Source organism: Simochromis diagramma, unplaced genomic scaffold, assembly GCF_900408965.1.
Source record: "Simochromis diagramma unplaced genomic scaffold, fSimDia1.1 OVJJ01000371.1, whole genome shotgun sequence".
Taxonomy (NCBI): domain Eukaryota; kingdom Metazoa; phylum Chordata; class Actinopteri; order Cichliformes; family Cichlidae; genus Simochromis; species Simochromis diagramma.
The window spans coordinates 3,944,594-3,969,973 of NW_024386920.1; the positions used below are offsets into that span (position 1 = coordinate 3,944,594).

A 25,380-nucleotide genomic window follows, 5' to 3' on the forward strand; every position below is an offset into this window, starting at 1 on the left:
TTTCGATTGACATGAACCTTTTGAGGTTTGAAGTTGTCTTCGGTGACTACCCCAACAGTAAAACCCTAGAATACTGTCGCCAAGTGCTTTCGCATGAGGATTCATCTGACTGTTGGGGTATTCTCTGTATTATTGCAGGGTCTTTACCCTACAGTATGAAGCGCCCTGAACTAAAAGATTGAGCGCTTTAAAAATTAAATTGTTATTGGATTAAACACACTTGATTAGGACCAGAGATGGGCAGTAACGCGTTACTTGAAAAAAGTAATCGGATTACAGTAACGAGTAAAGTAAGGGATTACTATTGCAAAAACGGTAATTAGATTACCGTTACTTTCACGTAGGAACGCTGCGTTACTGCGTTACTAAAACCGTGATTTTTTTGCGAGAATGTCTCATGACAGTGACGTAAGCGAGTGCAACATTCGAGACAACAGCTGTGTGCAGATCAACAGTGGATCACATATCGATTGTGGGAGAGAGTATGAGCGTGCAGCGTTTAAAGCGTGGAAGTACTGACCTTATTTTGAGTTTGATTCCATAAAAAGTGACAAAAACATTAGTGTCCGTTGTGCGTGGGAAGAAAACTTCTTTTTACAGCGAAAAAAAAACCCCTAAACTTCCAAGCAAGCACCGAGTGCTCTACCACGTAATGGGAAACTCACAGAGAAACTCGCGGATTCTTCAACTGACCGCTGCGGCACACCTGCACCAGGGTAAACCTCCGCCTACCCAACCCCTGCTTTACAGGTGAAAATAGAGCAACAGGACCGCTAGTCTTTGACTTTATTTATTTTCTGCTGTGTTTTACTTGCATCTATTTGGAAGACTGAGTGTAAACACAAAAAAAAAAAAGAATTATGTGCTGGAATGTGCAGAAAATAAGTTTAAATGTTACACAAATTTCTTCCAGTCAGAGAATGTTGCATATAATTAAATTTTTGGCTTGATGCATAAAATTAAAAGATTAAAACTAATAAAACAAGTTTTAAAAAGGGACTATTCCATTTGATTACATTTTGTATGATGGATTATGCAGAAAAAGTAGAATTGGGCTGAAAGATCTATCGCTTTATCACCTCTTCAGGTTGTAAATCGTGTTTTTAAAAAGTAACTAAGTAACTAAGTAATTAATTACTTTTGAAAATAAGTAATCAGTAAAGTAATGGGATTACTTTTTTGGGGAAGTAATCAGTAATTAGTAACTGATTACTTTTTCAAGTAACTTGACCAACACTGATTAGGACTGTGTTTCTTAATTTTTTAGAGTTTTAATGGAGGACATAATAAAATGACATTTGATAGTGAGCTAGACAGCAAGCAGACGATGCTAGCTAAGACTGCGATGGCTAGACAGTCAACACGACAGCAGGACTACATCTTCAGTGTTGGACATGACTACGCACAATATTGCAGTAGCTATTTCAATGAAGTGGTGCTGAGTTGTACCTTTTTTATATACAGGCTATATTTAAAACTGTGTCTAGAGTCTCTTAATGTCTTCTAAAGCCTGTTAGAAATCACTTAAACACTGGACAGTGCGTACAGCTTTAATTGCAGAAAGCAGTCAGTAGACTGGGAGCTACACCATACATGACAAACTGACATCGGAGCTCAGAGAACAGATAATCCTGAATTTTGGGAACTGCACATTTTACAGAAAACCAGACGTTCCTGGACTCTCCCATCCACTTTCTCCACTCTCTCTTTCTTTCTACTGCATTGTCACCTGTGTTTGTGATTACAGTGTGTTACCACACAAACTGCACCTGGTAGAAATTACACTGCAGGGGAAGGAGCTGTCCAAACAAGAGCAGCTGAGGCCAGCTGGTCTCACTGTGCTCCAGCCAGTTACATGTAATGCGTTTCCCTGCTGCGCTGTGTCTTGGATGTTATTAAAGCCAATACTGATTCTCAGCGTGCAGTTGGGCCAGGATGACATAAATATGAAATCACGATGAAAGATGAAGAGGATCCAGTGTTGTTTCTCATAACATGGACACATAAGGATGGTCAACTGCAAATCTTTCTATATAAAAACTAAAATCATGAAAAGATTATGTTTTTGTAGGTTCTGGACTTGATCTATAGAAAATAGTTACTCAGGTAAACTTACCCAGAAGTAGTCACAGTAGCTCCATTCACTGGGTTTCAGTAGCTGTTGCTCGGGCATGCAGGCAGGTGATGGGAACGTCACACAGTTGATCTGCAGGAGAGAGGGGGGAGCGAGCGCAGTTTATGGGATCATGACGAATAACTGATTTCACACACCTGTTATTGCTCCTTGTGTTGACAGGCAGTTCACACGTGCACGCGGACTCTCTCACACATACACAGACACCTGCACTGCTATTCAAGGTAGCGCGTGCTCTGTTGCTCTGGCAACCCTCTCTCATCCGTGCAGCTATGAGAAGATGCCGATGTGAAAAAAGCCCAAACATTTACAGTCAAGCTGACATTGTTCGTTTATTTTTTTCAGCGCTCGCTGTCCTCAGGGACAGCATTGTCAACACAGCGCCATTGTGGCTCTTAGCTTTTTTGAGGATACATTGTTCTGCTCTATAGCCCGACACTCTCTGCTCTACTCTGGTTTCAGAGCAATCAGTGGGATGGATTCCGGAAGATTGCCTTTAATTATCGCGGCGTCGTAAATTGTCAGCAGCAGTGTTCTTGAGTTTGTTAGCTTCAAGTCTCCCTGCTGTGAAGCACTAATAAGCAGAGGGACTGCACACAACTGATGATGCTCTACTACTCTCTGCTCTTATTGGGGGGTTTTTTCCCCCAAACTTTTACACTAGTGTGGAAAGGTAGCAGACAACCACAGGTAATCTCACCGCTTTCAGGAGTGAACTCACACAGTATAATAGATTCTCAGATCTCAGAGCTGCTTTGACAATTCATCGCTTCTAGGTTTAGCAGAACAAAAACGTTGCTTTGCCATGAAAATCTACACTTCGCTCTGCAGATTCATTTGCTGTCAAGCCAACAAGAAAAAGAAGCAGAAACGACAGAGCCCAGAAAAAAGTAGACACGTCTCCACAGTGAAGACATACATAAAGACACAAGTTTTCACTTCAGAGCAAACAACAGGAGCTTTCTCTCACATTCCCATTAACCTCAGGAGGTAATCAGCCAGCAGCGATGATGCACAGTTGCTATTTAACAAACTTCAGTGGCACCCTGGTCTAATACCAAAGCCACGCCTTTCAGGGGAATTCAACAAATATGGTTGTGCTGATGTCTTTTCCAGAGCCAATATTCTGACATGCTATGAGTTAGAAGAAAGGGGCCTCTAATTTAACCTTTTCTTGGCTTATGAAGCTTATAATTTGTTTGAAGTAATGGCTTCCTATTTAATCGCTGTGGAGGTCCAGAGGTTGAAAGCTACCAGGGCTTTAAACTGACCCCTGCTTTTCCTTTGGTGAAGATGAGGGCAAAGAGACTTCCAACTAAGTATCCAATGAAAGGCTTAGTTTGTTTGAATTCAGACCCGCACACGCACACACACACACATAGAGGCACTGCTTCCAGCACTTTCTCTCCTGACCTTTGGTGACCCTAACAACTTGCCCCTCCTCCCAGCAATATCCAGTCTGAGCTTAACACTCACAGTGGGCACAGATTGGGATTTCTTCACATTTTGAAGCAGTGTGATGGCAGACACATAGCTCCACCTAATTATAGAATTCTGAAGGTGTTGTCTTAAAGCTAGAAGTTACCAAAAATATGATGCAACATGTGAAAACCTCAACTCCAAAATGTTAAAGTTTTACTTAGTTCATAAACTTTCAGATTGACTTTTAATTCAGTTCAATTTATACAGCGCCAAATCACAACAACAGTCGCCTCAAGGCCTTTTTCAGCTTTATTTGATGGACTCAGTGAAGAAAGGACAGGAAAGCAGGGGAAGACATGCGGCAAAGGGACGTGGACCAGACTTGAACCTGTCCGCTCTCAGCTGCTCAACGCACTGAGCTAAACCAGCACCCAGACGCTACAATAATACATACAGAGAAAAACCCAACAATCATATGACCCTCTATGAGCAAGCACTTTGGCGACAGTGGGAAGGAAAAACTCCCTTTTAACAGGAAGAATCCTCTGGCAGAACCAGGCTCAGGGAGGGGCGGGGCCATCTGCGGCGACCAGTTGGGGTGAGAGAAGGAAGACAGGATAACAGACATGTTGTAGACGAGAGCCAGAGATTAATAACAAGCACGATTTTAGATTTAATAAATCTTTCTTTTCTAGAAACGATTGAAGAAGTCAAACTGTGTCTTTTCTTTGAATATTGTGGTTTAGTAACAATGTGTAAAGATAAGTACTCACTTGTAGCATGTTCATAGGATTAAAGTTCTTCTAAAAACTCCACTACGTTTACAAGAAACCATCAATGGATCCCAATCGAGTAATCGCCACAAGCCAAAGACGGAGAAGTTGCCAGCATCATTAATTATTTCACTGGTTGAATGGTCAGGTCATACTCACAGCGCTCACAGCTTAAAAGGATTTGGGGCAAAATACATCAGAAACTGTTCAAGAACACAGTTTTTCAAGTTGCTGCAGACGGTAAAGTTAAGATAAAAACAAAAAAAAACTGTGGAAATTCCAGCTGTTGATTGCATCACTGCCTGGCTGTTTAGTGCACAGCTTGGATTCTCTGTCAGCATTGTTGCTGGCTTTCCCTCTGCTGCGTCACACATGGACGACCATGTGTGTTAAGTGAACAAGTTACAGCATGTCCAGTAATTAGCACAATAATCTGTTAGTTTTCTAACGTACGTTCTTTTGGAGGCCAAGAGTTACAACATGTCATTAGCTGGATTGGTTGGTGTTTGGTGTTATCATGTCACTGAATACTACCGTATCAGCGATAAGGCTTACAATCAGTGTGCACTGCTTTGTTTTGATTTTTTACAATCCAGCAATCTTGGACAAATTGTTCTTGTTATGCTAAAATAAAGACTTTTTGTCTTATAAAAATAAAAGCTCAGCTTCAGCCTCTTAGTAGATTCACCAATCATTCAATCTTCCTTTTCGACTGATTGCATTTACAATCAAAACTTGATCTCTAACCATGGCCTCGAGGCCGAGGTGACAGGGATTTGAACTTGTCTGAGATTTTTAGTAGATACACCTGTGGTATCAAGTTGACAATCCTGCCATTTATCAACGTCGCCCGCCTGGCAGAGTGACAACAATGCTCTACCACTGCAAAATGTGTATCTACTGTGCAAGAAGAGAAGCGTGACTTTTCTGAAGGTCACCTGACCTCTTCAAGACTTCGCTGTCAGCAGACGGCATCAGTAGTAGCTATTTGATATCGACTGTTGCTGTTCTCACCTCCCTTTTCTCACTCCTGTTTCCTCTTATAACTATCTGCTTATCAATAGCATCGCTCTGGTTGCTATGGAAGCCAAGAAATGCCCCCTCCCCCTTACATTTCAAGCATGTTTTTTTTTATACACATATATATATCCTGAGAAAATAAAAGCCTGGGCTTAATCCATGACCTCCTGGGAGCAGGACGTCTGCTATTTTCCTAGTGTGAGGCCAAACAGGAAGTAATGACCTGACAGCAGAGGAGAAATCATCTGGATGCTGAACAGGATGATGTCACTGTGTATCTGTACACTAGCAACTGAAAATAAGCATCGAACAATTCTCACAGGAGCGGACAGATAAAAACAAACAAACAAACAAACAAAGCAAGCCTGAAGAGAAAATGAAAAGCATTTACAGCTACAATACAGTTAAGGTTTAGTTAGTTAGTATATGCACTGATGTATTTTAAATGATGCAGAAATCATGAGGTTGGATAAAAAGTCCACCAGGAGGGACGTCTGCATTAGACATATTTTTTTTTAGCTAATAAGTTCAGAAATAAAGACTCAAGTTCTTCCCTGCTGGTCCTTTGGGACTATTGTAGCGCTCTGGGGTGAGTTCATGGTTAGTTAAGAGTTCCCAGTAGTTGCCCCACTCACCGTGACCGTGGTCTCCTTGTTGTGTTTCCTCGTGGGCGACGTCGATCCTGGGCACTGCAGAGAGAAGAAGGACGCTCCGTCAAAAACTCCATCCTCCGTGTCAGACATGACTGCTCGGCGTACACACACCGCCACCCGCACATGCACGCAAACACAGTTGTTTTCCAGGCGAGCGCTGTTAGCGTCTGTCTGGCGCTCTCTGTGCTCCTGGTGCTGCTGCTGCTAGTGTGTATGGATGTGTGTTTGTGTGTGTGTGTGTGTTGCTGTGCAGAGTAGGGAGGATAGTTCTGCAGAGCAAAGCAAAGCACGGCTTGCGTTCTCTCTTTGTGTGAATGTTGATGCATGTGTGTGTGATTTCCAACACTTAAGCTCAGAATAGAGTCATTTCCAGTGCTCTGGGCTGAAGCAGCAGTGGGTGAAATAAATAAGTGTTAAACAGTAAAGCTAGATAGAAAGTATAGGGCGTTTATCACCTCTTTTCCCACAAAATAATTAAAGATAGAAAAGGGAACAGGACCTTGAGTCATTAGCATCATGTGCGTGTTTGCAGTTTTTGAATGAGTGGGTTTGTGTACACGAGTCTGCGATGCAGAAAAGGAGAGAAGTGAGGTGACAGCGAGTGAAAAACTGGTGGGTGGATCCTGTATAACTGCACCCTGAGTGCCTGGTTAATTATGATCAGGGGAGCAGATACTGTAGGAGGGATTAATGTGCTCAAACTGCCATCAGCTGCTCCATTAATACCGAGCGGAGAAAGAGAGAGGTGGTCTGATCATGACATCATGCATCATCAGTATAGCTGTACATCATTACATCTTTAATTGTGTCTAAACACTGGATATGGATCGAGTTGTGTTGGCAGACAAACTAACCTAAAGCAATGATTTTGCAACAGAGAAGCAGAAGCAGGGTCATTTATTATTATATCCACAATAACGTCCTGATAGAGCCGCACCAGTTTACTGGGAAATTGTTTTAAGTCTTAATCAAAGCGTCCAAACAGCCTCGTCCCACCCTCACAGGGGTTATTTATCTCTTCTGCACTCCAATGCCATTACCAAGTACTTTGGTTAGTTGTACTGCACCTGTGGCGCTCTAACCTCAACTTCTTGTCCTCATGTGTCCTAAACTGATACACTATGAGACAAAACTGAGTCATAGTACGCTTGTTCTTAAAATAAGCAGTTATCTACATGTGGCGGGGAGCATACAGCAGGACAAACAGACTGTTTAAATGTCATGCCTGTGAAAAACCTGGCAGGGTGGAAGATGATTTAGAGCACGAAGAGACAGCAGTGAGACAAGTTTTCTCAAACCTTGGAAAGACACCAACACCACTAATTTTAGTTAATTTCACTCCATGTGACATTTCACAACTTTTGTGCTAAATTTGGGGGACTCACATCGCTTATGAGTCTTTGGGATAGTAAAACTTTAAAAAAAACAGCGACAGACTTTCTTCGAAAGGAGCAAACAAGCAAGCCTTGACAGCTGAATATCCACATCTTTTGCATCTATGCTTTCAGTGATATAGTCAAGGACTAAAAATAATAAAATCAGACAGCTTTACCTGGGGCTCTGTACTGCTCTTCCTAACCAGACTGTTGTGTGAGTGCTCCACATGATGCAAGGGACTACCACCTGTGTGAAATCCATTCACTGGAAAAACAAATGAGAGACACCAGGACAGATAAAGACAGGCAGAAAGAAAGACATTCAGGATTCTATGGATAAGATGTAAACTTATTCTTATCATAAGGGAGTTTGCTCCTCATCTTTAAGAGCTGAACCAAACCACAACTGAACTGAACTTATTTCTGCTTTGTGGTCTGAAAATGCCTTTAATGGAACAAACACACATAATCAGTTAGCTACATTACACCAGCTTGTGGTATAGGTAAATCCACCACCAGGTTACATGGGAATGTCTTAAAGGTTTATATATGTAAAAATCTCAGTTTTACAGTAAATCACTGAATTGACATATTTTCAGATAGAGATTTAGAATAACAAAGCCAATGGATCAGTGGCTAGCCAGAAAGAGGATACTGCTATAGCAGCTAATTAGCTAACAATTTTAGCCTACAGCTAAACATTGTTCATGTTGTTAGATAAAAAGAAAATAGTTGTGCTTTATTGTTAATGATCCATTAGTGTGTTGACTTATTTATTTTTTTCATACATAAGAAAATCTAAAAAGTATTCATTTAGTTTAAAATGCAATTTACAGGAAATGTCAATTTATGCTAACCTAACACATTTTCTAATAGTATGAATGTTTACAGCTTAACAAACTTTAATTGATCATTTGGTTTAAGAACCTAAAGAAAAACATGGACGTAGCTTCTGGGTCAGAAGAACGAAGCCAATATCGAAGTGTCTTAAACCTGGATTTTACCTGAAGGCCAGCAGATATGAGAAAACTATTCTCTGTTTTGACCTCGGTAAATATTTTATGTGGTCAGTCGCTCATTTTGGATCATGTTGAATAAAAAATTACACCTATTTTGAAAATCTTGGTCATGCATTTGAAAATGCAGGATTGCCTGTGAAAACAACAACAACCGCAATCCAAACAATTCCGACCACTGAAAAGAGACGTTAAATGGCTTTTACTAAGAATCAGCTAACGTCCACTTACTAAACACTAATGTAACTCACACAGTCAACATGGCCAACTTTTTCTACATTCTTTTATTTACAAGGCAAGAAAAGAAAAGTAATTTCTAACCAAAGTGAATGAACATAGCCCGCTTCCTGTATTTTACCACTTACAAACCTTACTGCTTCTTTCTTTCCTTCTGTCTTCTTTTAGGAGCAGAGCCAAAAGAGGGACACTGCAGGCCTTAATTCTTTAGTTGAGGCTACAGATTAAGTTAGTTACAGGAAGTGACTGTGTGTGGTGTGTATGTGAGTGGGTGCTTTGTGCCATTGTGGAATCTTCAGAGAATTCACAGCCCTGTGGCATTATAACTTGAGGAAGTTGAAGTAAAAGAGGCTGAGTTGGAGAAATAAATATTCAGTACCTGCTGGCAGAGAGTTCTTGTGTCGGAAGGAGTTTTTTGGCGTCCCCGGTGCACTCGACGGTCTCTCCCATGTTGTCTCTGTTGGTGTTTGGGAGAAGGGGAAGAAAAGAACACAATGACATTAACAAAGTAACACCAGTTGCTACATTCTTTTGTTATTCTGTTGACAACTTTGGAAACAACTTTGGAAACCATAAGAAGAAGTGATTCACAGATGGAACTTAGCTCTTGTCGTAGTCAGCAGTTACACTCGAAAAAAGCCACATCTCGACCGCAGTCAGAGGGCATCCATTCTGTTTCACTTCTACATCGTGTATCAGCTATAATTTTGATTTATAGTGTTCGTATTTTTAACGTGAGGCCTCTTTTGTTTCTCGAGTAGTACAAAAAAAAAAAAAAAAAAAGTCATTGTTGACAACACAGGAACAGTGCAAGTGTTCTAGGACCTGTTATAATCAAAGAGATAATGTGTGTCAATTTCTATTTTGACCACAACATTTGCAAATGTGTTAAATGTAACTGTCACTGTTTTAGTAGCTAAGATGTAGCTAGATAGGTCTGTAGGTCAGACTATATAACTTTTTGACTACCGTACTGACATTATTTTGTCAGTATTCAAATGGACTTCACCTTAATGCGCCTCTTTTATTCTGAGTCTTGAAGGCTCAGAATAGAACTGAAAGGATACGTCTTTGATTCTTTGGACGGATACGTCAAGGCAACATGGGGTTCAGCATCTTGCCCAAAGAAATTTAAGGACATGCCGACTGGAAGAACCGAGGATCAAACTAACAACCTTCTGACCTGCTCTGCCTCTCATCACACCCAGAAAAACGGGATAAGAGTGAAGTCTGTTTGATTCATATTCCTCTAAGAGTCAGGATCACTTAGCAACAGAAAATCAGAGACTGCTGCGTGGCGGCTGCAGCTGTACAGAAACCTTGTTCCATCAAAACCTCCTGGATCAACCTGTTGCACTGGACAAGATGAACATTTACCACACTGGAAGGACAGGGACAGTGTTTGTATCGGCGATGCTTCCAGCTCAAATGGAGTCAAAGTGGAAGGATGTTTGCCAAATATCAAGATTGTACTATAGAGATTTAAGCCACTGTCTCTGTTCATGCAGACACAAATATGTAGAAATATAGTATGCCATAATAATATAAAATATTTGCCTTTTGTCAGTTCTAGCATGTTTTTCTGGAAAATTAGAAATATCAAAAGCTAGCAAACACAAGAATGTGTTTCAACACATCCACTGAGGAAACGCTGTCCTCTTTCCAGTGGTGAAAGTTTAGTTATTTTTTGCATCGCAGAGTTAGAAAAAGTACTATACACTTAATAATGGAAACATCACAGAGTAAACTTTACTTGGCCTATGACACGTCTATAGCTCAACTGAAATGCAAGAACTCCCACTTGAAGTCATGTGGAAGTTGAAGGTCTACCCAGCCTTTATTTTTTAATGACATCTGTTCTGGCTGCTACAAAAATATACATATATATATATATACACACGTCTTTTATCAACCACCTGTTCTCTTTTCCTGGTTGAACTGTACCTGTACAAAAGGTTCAAGCTTTGAACCAAGCAAAAAAAAAAAAAGTATTAATGAAGCTTCTCAGAGGTACTGATGATACTTTCCCAACATCTATCCCAGTTTCATTCCTGCTGGAAAAGTTGCTGGCAATTGAAGATTGTAAAAGCAAGTCCAATGCAGATCCTAGAAGATACCCCTTTCATTTGAACTCCCTTATGTCCATTCTGACCACAGTGCTGGGCTCAATTAGCCATTTTCTATGATCACAGAGAGAATAGGTACAAACATGTAAAGAGCTCTCATTTCATTCGGGTCTTTTAGGCCGGCCCTGCTCTATTTGGCGCTGCTCAGCAGAGGAGACAACTGAGCCAAGCCCATCAGCTCAAATGACACGCATGGAGGGGATAACTGGCAGCGAGCTTATGGAGAGAGGCTGTGCCTTCATGTTTGATGTACAACATCGGGGCAGAGCCGGCACTCGCTGGCCATAAATGTATCAATTCCTCTCTGTTAGGCTGTCACAAACAAATCGATACAGTAAGAAAAATGGGATATTAAAGCAGAAAATTATTGTATAACCTTCTTAGCAGAGGGAAATTGCTTGTTATTGTCATTCTATGTATTGCCAGAGGAATAGCATTCAAAACATCATTAAAATACAATTTCATAAATCCCTGTTAGTCAGATTTAAACTAGATTTACAAATTAACGAAGGCTATCACAATCATTTTCAGTATGAATTGCCCGTAAATATTTTTTCCAACCAAATAGCACTTTTATTTGTATTAAAAGGTGCGAAAGCCCACATATTTACTATATGTTCAATCCCAGAGAGGGACAGATTGAGTTTCCAGGCAACTGGCTCTGATCATTTCCATGAACCTGGGTTTTTTTTGTTGTTTTGTTTTTGTTTTTTTACACACATCAGTCTTAACATTTGCTGCATTCGTTCATACAGATACAGTGATACATATGCAGCAGCAGGAGTGATTTTCATCAGCCTGCCTTGTCACAGAGGAGATGAAGTCTAAAAAGCTGTCAATCATCCTAAATTACTTTGACAGCCTGGATTACAGAACAGAGACCAAAGAGTGCAGTTTACTCGCTTTTCTATCCGCCCTTTTCAGGTTTCACGTGGGTCTTAATGAAGCAGATTCATGAAATCAATGACAGAATGAAGTCATCTAATGATCCAAGCTGCATCAGCACGGGCTCATTTATGGATCATAAAAGCATTCGTTTCTTTTCGGATTGAGCAAACGTCTCGGATTTTCATTTTGCACAGTGTGACTGACAACGGAAGACAGCGATGCTTAAAAGTAAAAATGAATGAATGAAACTAGTCGACAGCAGGTCCGATAGCAACACGCTGACAGCTTATTGTCCACGACGCCACACCGAGAGAGATCCCCGATTCGAAACAGGGAGAAGGAGAATGGCCTAGTTAGCTTTGACACTGATGCTATATTTTATTCATAACCATATGACACAGGTCCCTGATGGATTAGCTACCTCCTGTGTCTGGTTTTTATCAGTTGAAGCAGCCCGTTCACTCACTGTGTTATCTCCAGATTGTAGACGCACTGACATGTGCTTTTCCTAACATGCAGAAAAATTGGGGGAAAACAATCAAAAACACTAAACATAAATACTGTACACTGTCTGTGTACCTTATGTGAACTTATAACATTGCAAAGTCATTTTTGTCAGATTCAAGTAAAGTCCTTTAGAAGCAGTCGTGCCAGTAGCCACCTTGATAAGACCTTTAGGCTCTTATTTATATCATTTAACTACTTATTAGTCATGTTCACTTAATCTCATGGAAAAAGTGAATCAAATACGTTGTTAACTGAATGTTGAGCTGAATTTTAGTAGTTTACTGTATTTGAAAAGTAACTTATACACATTTAATGTTGCATGTTTTCACAAAACAGGGTATGTTGTAACAGGGCAGATTTAATTGCTTTTACAATTCGGCCTTAAAAATCCTGGGACTGAATCTGTATCTACAGCATGTGTGCTCTGGCTGGAATGACTTTGGTTTAGTATGTTTATCCAGCAGCCCACTGGTTCACTGGGATGAGTGGAGATTCTGAGGAGACGGGTACAAGCTGCAACAGCCAGCACCGCGGCTCTGCTGCACCCAGCAACACAGGAAGGAAAACCTAGGAAAAAAAAAAAAAAAAACAATCCCCAACACAAGGACATGCAGCCCTCACCCACGCACTCTGCTGTTACCATGGTGACACAGAAACACAAATGCACACGCACGCGTGCACACATACACACACGTACACACACATATACAATCTAATCTCGCTGAACTTTAGCGTAACCAAAGGGAAGTCCAAAGAAAATAGCAGAGTTGCTATAAATACCTAAAAATTGTATCAAATGTGTTTGTTTGGAAACAGCTGCTGTGGTAGTGAAGAGGAAAAAAAACCACAAGACCTGTAGTACAGCGTTTGTGTGCGTGCGTCAGGACCAAGCGTTCTCTAAGCTTTTAGTCATCGTGCAGCTAACACTCAGAAAATAAGTCCTGCAGGTTTTTCCCGTGCCCTGTGAGGCCAGTTTCACAACACCATAGCAACAATATTGCTTTTTTTATGAGCCAGGATACAGATGCTGCTGATGTGTGAAAAAAATAACAACAAAAAAAGTTATGAAAAATTAATCATTTTTTTTCTCATAGGAAATATTGTGGGACTCCTTTTATAGCACCAAACGCATAAAAACAAGTAAGATCTGCTGACTTCTCAGTGGAATAATGTGAAAGGGAGAAATAGATGTTTTTACAATTCAACAACAGTCTTATCCAGTGAGAGTGCGAGTTGGGTCCAACTTTTAAGACAGCAGCACTTAAGCACCCCATTAAATCCTAAAGGAGCAGAAGGAGAAACCCTTGGCTCGTGCCTGGGTGGAGACCTCAGCTAAGTTTAGATCCGTGCTAATGACCGCAACTTGACCGCCGCAGCCGTGATCAGAGGCGAGCATGCTGTGAGCAGGTTTGATGTGAGGGTCATCAGTGACTGCTAGGCCACAATCCCAGTTATATGAAGGAGATAGGTGCACATGTGAAACCAGTACAACAAGCTGATTCACAACACAAGGCCAAGTATGAATAATGTTTCTAACTGTTCTGTCAGGTCTTATTACTGACACGTGGTTATGTGTTCTGGTAGGAATTCACACTGAAAAGTGAGCGTTTGGTCCAATCTCCACGCCTGAGAGCCAGCTCTCTGTCTGAACGCAGCGCAGGAAACGAGAGCCCCTGCCAAACTGCCTTGAAGTTGAGTGACAGAAAAATGTACTGAATATAATTTGTTTTTATTTTGGCTCAGTAGGAGGAAATGAGGATTGTTTTCATTTACTGACTTCTTGATTTTGTTGATTTTCACCTGAAGGTAAAGGATGCTAGTAAGACTAAATGTATGCATGGTTTACACAAGTTTGCGCACTGCTGTAGAATGTAATGTTGTCATGCTGCTTGTGTGACAGTTGCATGTATAAACCACTCTTACCTGTATTATTTAACTCAAAGGCACACAAGAGTTGTAAGATATTAGTATCATCAGTCAAGTTTTATAGTGACTTCACTCTGGGATAGTATTAAGCTGTCTCTGTGCCAGTGTGTCAGTGTGTGTGTCTAATCAGGGAGACACTGAGAGGTGATTGTGTTGACAGAAACAAGGCACTATCAGCAGGGTCTGTCCTTACAGGCCCTGATGGACGGCGTCTCTCTCTGGTACCATGACTACAACAGACACTGAGTGAACATTCAGTCGGATTACAGTCACATGAAATCACGCAGGTATCATTTTAAAGATCAAAACAGAGCTCTGCTAGCTTTCTGTTTCATGAAAGAAAACATATTATTGAGAATTCAAAGAGCGGTCTGAGAGCAAAGCAGGAAATCTTTTACTTCAATGTGGCAAATGGGAAATGAATGTTTATAAGCATGTCTTTTAGAGACAAGTATTAACAAAGAAACCCCAACAGACAGCACAAGCGTCAGAGTGCAAAAATTAATAATGGCAGCTGAAGAAATAAATCTGCAGAAATAAACCAACTAATAAACCCAGGTGAACCTACAAAAACCTGAGTTTTACTTTCTCAGTAAACTGATTTAGTGGGTTTTGCAAAAAATACCAATACTTCTCTGAGTTATAGCTCCATTACATTTACACACTGACAACCAAAAGGTGATGATTATTGTAACTACAGAACTTGCCCTTAAGGGTAACTAGTATCAGAACGCCTGGTTATAGCTGTAACTACATTCAGGGGTAAATTCCAAACGGAAACTGCTAATAGCTAATTCAGCATACTTTTAATATTAACTATCATGTGTAGTATACAAAGTGAAAACTGAAGCTTTGGCACAGTTTGACGTTCACTGTGTAACTGGAAGGAAGTGTGTGGTTGGCACTTTTTTCTAGAGGAGGAAAGGCACAGTGTTATAAATGTTCTGGTGTGATGCCTTTTGAATGTGGTTTCAGAATATAACTCAGAAGTAAAGAGTTTTGATCAAATGGTAGTGTGTTTGGTCCTGGCAACACTGTGCCAAGTATGGTTCTCAAGTCAGGAGGTGATTAGCCTAGCTTAGCATGTAGGCAGGGGGCACCAGCTAGCTAGATTCTGAAGCTTATAACAATAAGTAATAACAGCTAAAAACTACTTCACTCAGGTCTCCATTTCTCTGTTCAAAGCTGCATCTGCTGATTTTTTTAGCTAATGTGGAATGAAACACAGCGAAACTGCTAGGCTTGACTCCATAGCGTGCTAAAGCTAATAATGAAACCTCATGACAAGATCAAACACACAAACTGATTTACTGACATTTATGATATGCAATTTACTGTTAATTGTGTCAATACTTATCGCTGAAAAAATTGACTTATTCTTTGCGTTTGATGTTAAATTTAACGGACAAAGCAGCTCAATTTTTATAAGTCGCCTGTAAAACTAACCACACCTATGAGAACTATTTTATTTTCTATTTTGCTCTGTTTAGTAAATCTGGTCTTAGGCTAACAATTGGTTGTCTACCAATTGTAAGGTCAGTGATTAGATTATAGCACCTCACATCTGCATGTCAAAGTATCCTTTGGGAAGACATGAACTCTGACTTTCCCCAATACATCCATTGCAGTGTAAGTGTTAGGTTAAAAAGCGCTTAGGTCTGTGTGAATGAGGCTTGTAGTAAGAAAGAGCTTTGAGCGCTCACATAAACTAAAAAAAGCATTACATCAGTACCACTCCATTTACCATTTAAGCAGTGACCTCTGGGACTGAAAACAAAAACTGAAGAGGGCCCTTAGGCTTGAATAGGAAAGCAAGCCACAAAAAGCCAGGCTAGTGATATTCTGGCTCCGGCTTCTTTTCACAGCAGGTCTAAAAAATCCACATTACATTTTCGCTTACCATTGTTTGTGGTGTTGACATAGTATCGCCGCCCTTGTGGAGACATATAGCATTTCCAGTGAGGAGGCAGGGGATCTTTGAGATCCTCGACAGGAATCTGACTCAGAGATGCTGTCCTCTATCAAAACAGAAAAGTAAGAAATGTCAATAATGATGAAGAGTCTTAGTTTACTCACTGTTTCTTAACCTAACGTTTAGAGTTAAAAGAAAGATTAGGCTATACTACTGGTGCAGAAGACATGTACAGCCTGGGTTCAATGAGGTTCTCATTTCCTCAAGCATTTCGCAACCATCGATGACATCATAGCGGAGCAGGCGGAATTGCTGCCGCTGCTACACAGAAAACAAGAAACTGGCATGGCCCTGAGGTTGGACGGAAAGCTCCAGAGCTCCAGAGTCAGCACATGAGCACACACAGCCGACAGCTGAAGAACACGATCGAGAGAGAGAACATGTAGCCAAACTGCGCACATCTGCTACTGATTAGCAGAAAAACAAAGGGCTGGGACTATTGTAACACATTGTGGGGATGCTGTCTGGAGACCCGAGAGAGCCAAATGAAATTCCAGCTCTATTCCTCAACAGAAAGTCTGGCATAAGAGGTTCATTTTACAAACTGCGAAGATATTTGAGCCAATCACTGGTGGTAAATGGATATGTCTTTGAAGGATAAAGATTTGGAGCACTTACAAACCGCACAGTAAACTCCATCTCGGAATACTGACTCTAAACCCTTGAATTTATAATCATGCTTAAGGAGAAGGAGAAACATTATGCATTTAGGCATGGAGGGTGGCATTACTTAGCCTTTTAAACTATAAGACCAGTTGTATTTGCTAGACATTTACAAGTCCTGATCTTGGTCTTCAAATGATGCATTTTTAAGTATTAATCACTGTGAAACTCAGATGGTGAAAAAGCATGCTCTCTGCATCTAAACAAACTAGTAGGTTCTGGGTCAGTTCAAGTGTTGTTATGTGAGAGAATGATAACAGGAAGCACTGGGGAAACCAGTAATGAGTGAAACTAACTGTCCTGAAAGGCCACTCTGGGTACGAGTTTGGAATCCAGGAAACAGGAATGCACTTCATTATCATTAGAGGCACCTGGGATGAGGACAGACAACACATTTCTTAATGGAAACCATCTCATTACCCATTTAGGGGTAATCAATTGCTAGTCAGTAACTATTTAAGCCCAAAATGTCCCTGGAGAATGAATCCATTACATGTAACTGCTGCCCTCAGTGAAAGAAGCAGAAGGATAGGAAGGAAGGAAGAAGGATAAAACCCAGACCTCTGTGGTCCCACAGGGCTCGAGAGCATGAACACATGTCAACCTCGGGAGACTTAGGACTATGTGTAATTACACACTCTCCGACAGCATCTCAGCTAAGTTTTCTCTTTGATGGTCTCGGTGGTCACTTTTATATTTGTCCTTCATGTGTCTTTGAAAAATCGTCTGGTAATTTCTTACAGAAATGAAAAGTGGTCGCAGAGAAGTAACGATGGATAAACGGCATGCTACAAAAGAAAATCAGAGCTATTTCCAGTGGCAGCAGTGACAGAGTGTGGTTTGTGCACTGAAAAAGAAATGGAAAGAGTGTAAAAGACAACATGACAGTCAAACCACAGATACAGCTACAGCAGAGCTTAGTGCTACAGTGTACGGTTGTGCACTGCGTAGGGAAGACGGCCTTCATTTACTTCGCACGTCTCTCAGTCAAACATGTGCTTTTGCAAATTCGTTTTCACAGTTTCAGAGTAGAATTGTGAAAACAAGACGAGACCAAGCCAAGGGTGTAAGCAAGACCCAATGTCTGACGTAGCAGCAATGCAGGAGCCAGCTTAGGGCTCTTATCATGTTGCGTTGTTATTTGGTCTTTGTGACACAGTAAATCTGCCTTTGGGCCCGGCTGTCTAGATGTTAATCGTGTTTTAGTGAAAGTTCCTGTCTGGTGAGACCTAATAACTTATCCAGGGAAGAGAAATGAGCAGATAGAAACATGGAACTCAAAAGAATCCTGAATCGAAATCTTTCTGGATGTGTTGGTTTTTCGAGCATCAAGTGACCATGTTTAACATCACAAAAGCCATTTGCCAGATAATTATTTTAGAAATGCTCCATAAAACCTTAATACCACATCATCTGTCAAGACGTCTCATCCAGGGTAAAGCCTAATAGACGGCTAGCAGCTACAGCTATCTGTGGTGGCATCCACATGCTATTCAAAGACGCCACAACCCAAATAATATAAACCAGTGGTCCCCAACATTTTTACGCTACGGACCAGTTTATGTCTGACAATATTTTCACAGACTCACCTTTAAGGTGTCACAGATAAATACAACAAAATAAAACCATTACCAAACAAAAAGAAGATTTATTCATAACACACGGGAAAAGACCGAGGGAAACCAAGTTAACTATAAAAACGATAAAAAAATAACGATAAAAAACGTTAAAAACCCTGAAAACCATAAATTTCACACCCAAGTGTCACAGTACTGGGCCATGAGGCCCAGGGTTTAAGTTCTAATGCATATTTTTGTATCCACATGTGTAGTTTAACGCATCTAGTTATTTTCTAGTTTGCAGTTTAGTCCTTGGTTTCTTAGTCCCTTTTGTCATCTCTCCCTGGTCCGTGTGTCTACCTGTCATGTTTCATGTCTCTGGTTAGGTTAAGTTCATGTTCTATCTCCATGTCTATGTCTCTGTGTTTCCTGTTTTATTTTGAAAGAGTATGGTGTTCTTTGTTCACTGTAGTTAGTGTTACTCTCCCCTGTATTGTCATTATGTTTCCTTCTTGTCAGCTGTGTTCTCATGTGTCTCCACTTCCCCTGATCACCTCATGTGTGTATTTAAGTCCTCAGTCTTGTTTTGTTCGTCGCTGCGTCGTCTGTTCAACTTCCCCCATGTTACGCCAGGTTTCAGGACCCTGTGCTAGTCATGTCCACGTTGCTTACGTGTATATGTTTCACAGTTCTTTGTTGTTCCAGCACAGAGTCCTGTTCATAGTTGTCTCCGTCATATGCATCGTTGTCACCCTGTCTTAGCCTTCCCTGCTGTCTGAGTTAAGTGTCAGTTCTTAGTTTTCCCAGTTCAGCTTCTAGTTTAGCTTTGCCTCAGTGCTTTCTGTTGTTTGCCACATTATTCAGCCCAAATAAAGGCTCACTTTTCATTTCAAGTTCAGTACTGTCTCCTCGTCTATGTCTGCACCTGGAACCTCACACTCCCACACACGGTCCGCCCGCCGCAGACCGTGACACCAAGCCTCAACTCTCCCGGCCCGGTACTGGCAATGATCCGTGGCCCGGGGGTTGGGGATCACTGATATAAACTTTCTACATTTATAACATTTATAGTTTTATAAAAATCAACCCCATACAGCTGTTGTAAAGGTAAACCTTAGCTACAGTGACCCAAACAATTTTTTTAGAATGACCTGTAGACATTTTTTTAACTTTATTATTACACTTAAACACTTCTATAAGCAACTACAGCACTTAACTAGTTCATCTAGCAACCCAGTAATATGTATATTATTAACACTCGACAATAACACTGGACAATGGGAAAATTAAACTCACATCCAGGAATGTTTTGCCCTCCACAGCATCAATCGGAACGAGATTCTGGTCTGTTTTTATCAGAGGACTTCATTTACATACCATCGATACATCTCCAAAGCCTAAATGATCTTCCAGGTTAACAGATCTCATGTACTACACTAACAAAACACCCTTGGAGTTTTCTCTGCATTTCCTGGCTGCTTTCCTGTTGGCGTCTTTCTGTTGTTAGGTCACATGCTCATTATCAGTGAAATGTTAGGCCAGTATTGTTGTTCTCGGAGCTGAGCAGATATGGCTCTTAGTAGCAGGCAAAGACAGATGGGAGTGGGCTGCTTGAGCTGAGGACACATAATATGCAAAAACTCTTGGCCACGAAGACATTTTAGTTCATTTTTAGCACAACAATTTAAAAAAAGAGTGTCTCTGAGTCTTGTGTTAAAATTCAGTCTCTTCAAACATCAACAAATTTCACAAGCGAGCAAAGTTTGGACCGAGCCACAAGAGCACAAGTTAAAACTCTCCTTCCTGACAGAAGTTTGTGACAGATCTGACAGCCCTGTCGTGGAAAAAAAATAAAAATCAGATGTGAATGAGAGAATGGGAACACCTTGGCAGTGGGAAATATTAAGAATCAGAGCCAGCTTGCCTAGGCATATGCAACTTTAAATAATGCACCATTCCAGATGGTTAACCTTCTAAGCCCCAGACTGCCTTTGGCTCCACACTCATGTCTTGCCAGAATTGCCCCTGGTAGAGAAAGCAAGGACTCATCAGGGCCTGTGATGACTGATGAGCAACCACTATAATCGTTTCAGCACTCTGCGGGCTCTGCAGACCCCAGTTTAAAAGATAAACCTCTAATTGAAGGCGTATTAGTCATTTCAGATGTCATTAGAGAATCTTAAAGATAAGATAAATATTAGTTTGAGCAATGATCTAAACGAGTGAATTGTGGTTTCATTAAAATGTCACTATCAGGTTGAAGTTATGAATACCATGTTTGCTTTTTTTGAATTCTGTCTCATCTTTTCCAGGCTATCGTTTCAACTGTTTACAGTCACAATAGAGGACAGAAAACATGGAAATACACAGAGGGGTATGGTATTCTTCTTAAGCTTGGAACACACCTTAAACAGAACAACAAGTTTTTACCAACTTACACAAGTCTTAAGACTTTGGCTGTCCAGGCGGAGCATACAACTCAACTTACTAAGGAAATTCTGATAATCTGAGCTCCATAGTAGAAAACATGCACAAGCACATTCTGCAGACCCACAATATGATACACACCAACATGAGTTTCTAAAGGTTCAAAACACCAAACACACGTGGTCTTCCAAGATGACTTATCTCAAAGTTGAGAAATAACAATTACACAGTTTTCGGGAAGTCTGCATAAACTCTACATTCGTCTGGGAAAAAAAGAAGAAGAGAACATACTCAACGAAAAGCAGGCGTCTGATCAGTTTCTGCTACGAACTAAAGTTGAAAAACCAGTATCTCTGAGGATCCCAGTTCTAGACAACCTATTATCCTATTCTGACAACCTTGTGTGTTCTTGTATAAACCGGCATCAGTTGCAAACATACCTGCGAGTATACGGTTGATGCCTGTAGATCCTAGAGTTTGTAAAATGAAGCCAACTTCTGATAAAGTTGTTTATTTACCTTGACTAACACACAACTGATAAAACTGGCAGCGACTGGATTTGATGACTAAAAATGTTTACATATCATACACTACAGTGATTTGATCTGACAGCTTTCAGCTACAACAGACTGGGACTATCAACTACACTAAGGCTACGTTCACACTGCAGACGAAAGCGCATCAAATCCAACTTTTTTGAGCCTATGCGACACATATCCGATCATGGTGCGACAGTGTGAACGGCACAAATCCGATCTTTTCAAATCCGACCTGGGTCACTTTTGTATGTGGTACTGAATCCGATACATATCTGATGTTTCAGAAAGCGACTGCTGTTTGAATGGTCACGTCAAATTAAATCCGTCTCTTACGTCACCGACACAAGACAGACCCCAATTATCAGCGCCGGAGAAGACATCGTGAATGCTTCCTGGCCCTCCAGTGAAACTGTTGGGAAGACAACGTTGGAGAAACGTGAACATTTTATTTGTACTGTATAATCTGCAGATTCTGACAGAAATCTGCAACTATCCTTTGAAGCACCGCTCCTCTCTAAAACAGCAATAAGGATAATTATTAGGCCATATGTAAATAATAAAATAACTTTATAACTTAAAGCAAATATGGGAAACGTAAAGTCCGAAACAAGTCTTTATATTAAGGCCATCAGTCAAACAATACTGTTTGGTCTGGGTCTGAACAGAGCGCGTTGTGTGTGACGTCTTCTTTTGCGCATGCGGGCCGCTTTGAGTGTTCACATTAGAGCGCGTTTGCTGTCACATTTTATCTGTAGTGAGAACAAGCAGACAAAAAAATCGGATTTGATCAAAAAAATTGAGCATTAAGACCTGCAGTGTGAACGTAGCCTTTGTCCACATTTCATCCATCAAGGCTTCAAAGCCACAGAGTGATGCTGCATTTTTTAAAATTGATGTTGAAGTTCTAGTTGATAAACTGCGATATTTGCCGCTGAATTCCAACTGAAGTTGCTCTATAGTCTGACGAGTTTGAGGTCTTTTGCTAATACAGCTATTAGAGCATTTCTTTTTCCTAGCTAAAAGGGTTTTTTTGCTACCTCTGTAGCAACTTTAGCTAGTCTTTTTGGACAAGAAAGTGTTTGTTCAGAAAAACAAACCAAACAACCAATACACCCACTCCACTCCGTCTGTCGAGCACCAAGTGGCTGTCAGATAAAGTTATCAACTAGTTAGCAATTAGTAAGGTTTGTCACTAGAAGTCTCAGAAAAGAAGGTTTTGTCTGTTGAATGTGTGACTGTATTTATAAAACCAATACAACAGAAAAGGGCAGTTTAGCTTAGTCTACAACTTGTTGTGCTGTTCTTGAGTGGCTTAAATCTTTTGTTAATAAAATATGAGTAGAAATGTTTGAATTATCGTCATAAATCTAAAGCATAACACAAGTTTAATGTGCTTAAATGTACAAAGAGTGGAAGCTGAAATTGTGATTACGGCTGTTTTACAATGAACTATGGAGCCTTAATCATATTTTCCACAACTGTTAAATTTTACTTTTTGAAATTTTGAAATTTTTTTTTTTTATCTTATCTTTTCCAAACGAAGCCACGAAATGCTCCGCGCTGCTATCATAAACAGATCCCAGCATTTTCTCCCCCCGATTACAGACATTTCCCACAAATCCCCAAACACAGGCAGCATCTCTTATTATGGAAAACAAAATACCTCATGGTCTCTCTATTTCAGGGACACTGGCTTCCTGCCTGGAAAACCAAGAATAATTTGTTAAATTCCCTTGGAAAATGCCTTTAAATAAATAGCTGTCTCACATTGAGGTCAGTAAGAGAAAAACAGCCTAGTAAACTAGGTAGTTAACCCTCCGCCCTTTAACAGTCTCAGCTGAGAACTAAAGGGAATACTAGAAACATTTCAAAGGAAGTTCAGACTCTGTTCATGATCTAACTTTTGAGAAAATGAGGTATACTTCAACTTCTATGCTATTTTAAAAATCCCTAAGATGTCAAAATTGTTTGCTGACTTGAGCAACTTGAAAATGCAGAATAACCTTCCACTGACATCAGACATGATCTTTTCAGATTGTGAGCTGTTTCCATCATTGAGCAACAGTCTGAGTGACAAATCCATCTGTAAGCTTTCGGCAGGTTAGCATCCTGACAACACAGACATCAGACTGTCCATCTAAGGCGAATCATCAGATGAAACTGTCACTCGCTGGGATCACATGGTTTGAGAAACGCTGGTCACCCACACACTGGCTGTGTGGAGGAGGACCGACACGCAGCCTTACTGATCCAGAGTTTCTACAGATTACTGGACAGGACTACTGCTTAGCTGTCATCAAACATGTCTGAGTGACTCAGTCTCTCCCGATTCGTGACAGGATGTGTGAAAAAAAGAGTTTGTTTTTTTGATCTTGCATCGCTGACCTCTAGTGATCCCTGTGGAAGCACATGGATGTCTGAGAGGAGGCTTTGTCAGAGCAGCTGTTTGGCTTTCAGCAGGATGAATCCAGAAACAGAGATAATTTCAAGTATTCATATTTCATATGTAAGCTGTAATTGATGAGCCTACACTCCTAAACCAGGGGTCATCTATTTAAAAAAGCCCCTTGACACAGTTTTACACAGCTCAGTGTCCCCAGATTTATGTCAAGTACCTCCACGTAAAGGTTTTACCCTAATAAAAGTAAAATGTTTTCAACAATTATATAACAAATAGTTTGTAGAAAGCCTATAAACAACTCAGTATCAGAAGAGTATCCTCTGACTCTTCACGTAACCCCAGACTGACTCCATGATGTCGTGACTCTGTGGGGGTCAGACCATCAGTTACAGATCCTTGCTCTTCTAATCTAAACCTTAAGTACCCTTTATCTTGTGAATCAGAAAGTAAGAATGTAGTAGACGGCTCTGATTTTCAATGAACCCATGAGAGTTCATGCAAAATCACAGATCTGTCGTGAACATTTGCCTTTTTTTTTCTTTTCTTTCTTTAATCCAACCGCAAATGTTTTAGCACCGAAAACAGCCTCGTGCAATCAAAGACAATCCAGGGATTTCAGTTGATAATACCAAATGGATCTTATTAAACATGGAACAGTGGAGTTAATAGATACACTGAATGCTGCAAAAAAATGTCACTGAACACAATTTTACTGCTGAATCATCCAATCAATCTTATGCAAAATGTATAGATTCCAGCTCCACATCCACATAAATGCACCAGTAAAGAAAATAAGGGCAAAGAGGGGGAATTATGCTCCAAGAACACTACATTTAAAAAACTTTATTTCCAAGCTGTCTGTCACAAGCAGCTACAAGCCTTCCAGAGATGTGTTTTTAGCCTGAAGGCAGAAACTCTAAACTACAGCAAGAGAGGACTGAAACACAGGAAAGCAGGAAAAATCCATATTTTTCATTCCTAAACCAGCAGCAGTCATGCACAGGTAGGAAAACCAGGTAAGGAGCAGGCAAAACGCAAAGGCTATGAAAGAGTGAAAAACATCACATGTGGTTGGATTAGAGCAGGGGTCGGCAACCTTTCTGATGACGAGTGCCATCTAAAATTTCCTCAGAAGTCAATGTGCCATATGATTGCATTAGCAATAAATTTAATAACGCTCTATATGAACAGTTACACACTATGTAGAACCACTTTATAGAATTATATTTGTTTGCAGATGTTGGCAGCTATCAGCAAATAGTTATCAGCTATTTTGAAACAAGACTTTTTATCCATAACAGCAAATGAACTGTACAACAGAAAATGCAAATGCTATTTATGGTCTCCTCACAAGAATGATAAGAAAAATAAACTGGGCCAATATGGCATGTTTGTTAATACAGAGACAAACATGTTAATGTGATCTCTGGTCTCCCACTCAGAGACACAGGTCTCCGAGTGTCCAGCATTCAGAGGCTACCTGAGGACACTCTTCATGTGAGAGAAAATCTGCTCACACAGACATGTAGAGCCAAATACTGTCAATAAGGCCTCTGCAATGTTCTGAAGACAGTTAAACTTGTCAGGTAGTGATGTCCAGCAGGTGAACATGCAGCTCCATGAACACAGACAGCTATGGATTCCAGCTGCATTTCGGTGTTGCATTAACTGGCATTATGAGACAAATCCAGCTGCTCATTAAAGCTTTCTGGTTTGATCAGAAAATAAAACATTGGTCCAA

General features: G+C 40.5%; 1 protein-coding gene and 1 long non-coding RNA gene across 2 annotated transcripts in view; one reads left to right on the forward strand and one right to left on the reverse strand.

Annotated features, from left to right (window-relative positions):
- The window catches only part of gas7b (growth arrest-specific 7b), a 58,748-nt gene that overhangs the window by 18,642 nt on the left and 14,726 nt on the right, over nucleotides 1-25,380 (reverse strand). The window contains exons 2-6 of the mRNA XM_040036599.1: nucleotides 15,979-16,096; nucleotides 9,011-9,088; nucleotides 7,555-7,643; nucleotides 5,985-6,038; nucleotides 2,117-2,206 (exon numbers count right to left, since the gene is read on the reverse strand). Of these exons, the coding sequence (XP_039892533.1) occupies nucleotides 2,117-2,206; nucleotides 5,985-6,038; nucleotides 7,555-7,643; nucleotides 9,011-9,088; nucleotides 15,979-16,096 (429 nt within the window). The remainder of the gene's footprint in view (nucleotides 1-2,116; nucleotides 2,207-5,984; nucleotides 6,039-7,554; nucleotides 7,644-9,010; nucleotides 9,089-15,978; nucleotides 16,097-25,380) is intronic.
- The window catches only part of LOC120736469, a 28,018-nt gene continuing 9,806 nt past the window's right edge, over nucleotides 7,169-25,380 (forward strand). Inside the window, exons 1-2 of the long non-coding RNA XR_005696513.1 lie at nucleotides 7,169-7,179; nucleotides 13,092-13,099. This is a non-coding gene — a long non-coding RNA (uncharacterized LOC120736469). The remainder of the gene's footprint in view (nucleotides 7,180-13,091; nucleotides 13,100-25,380) is intronic.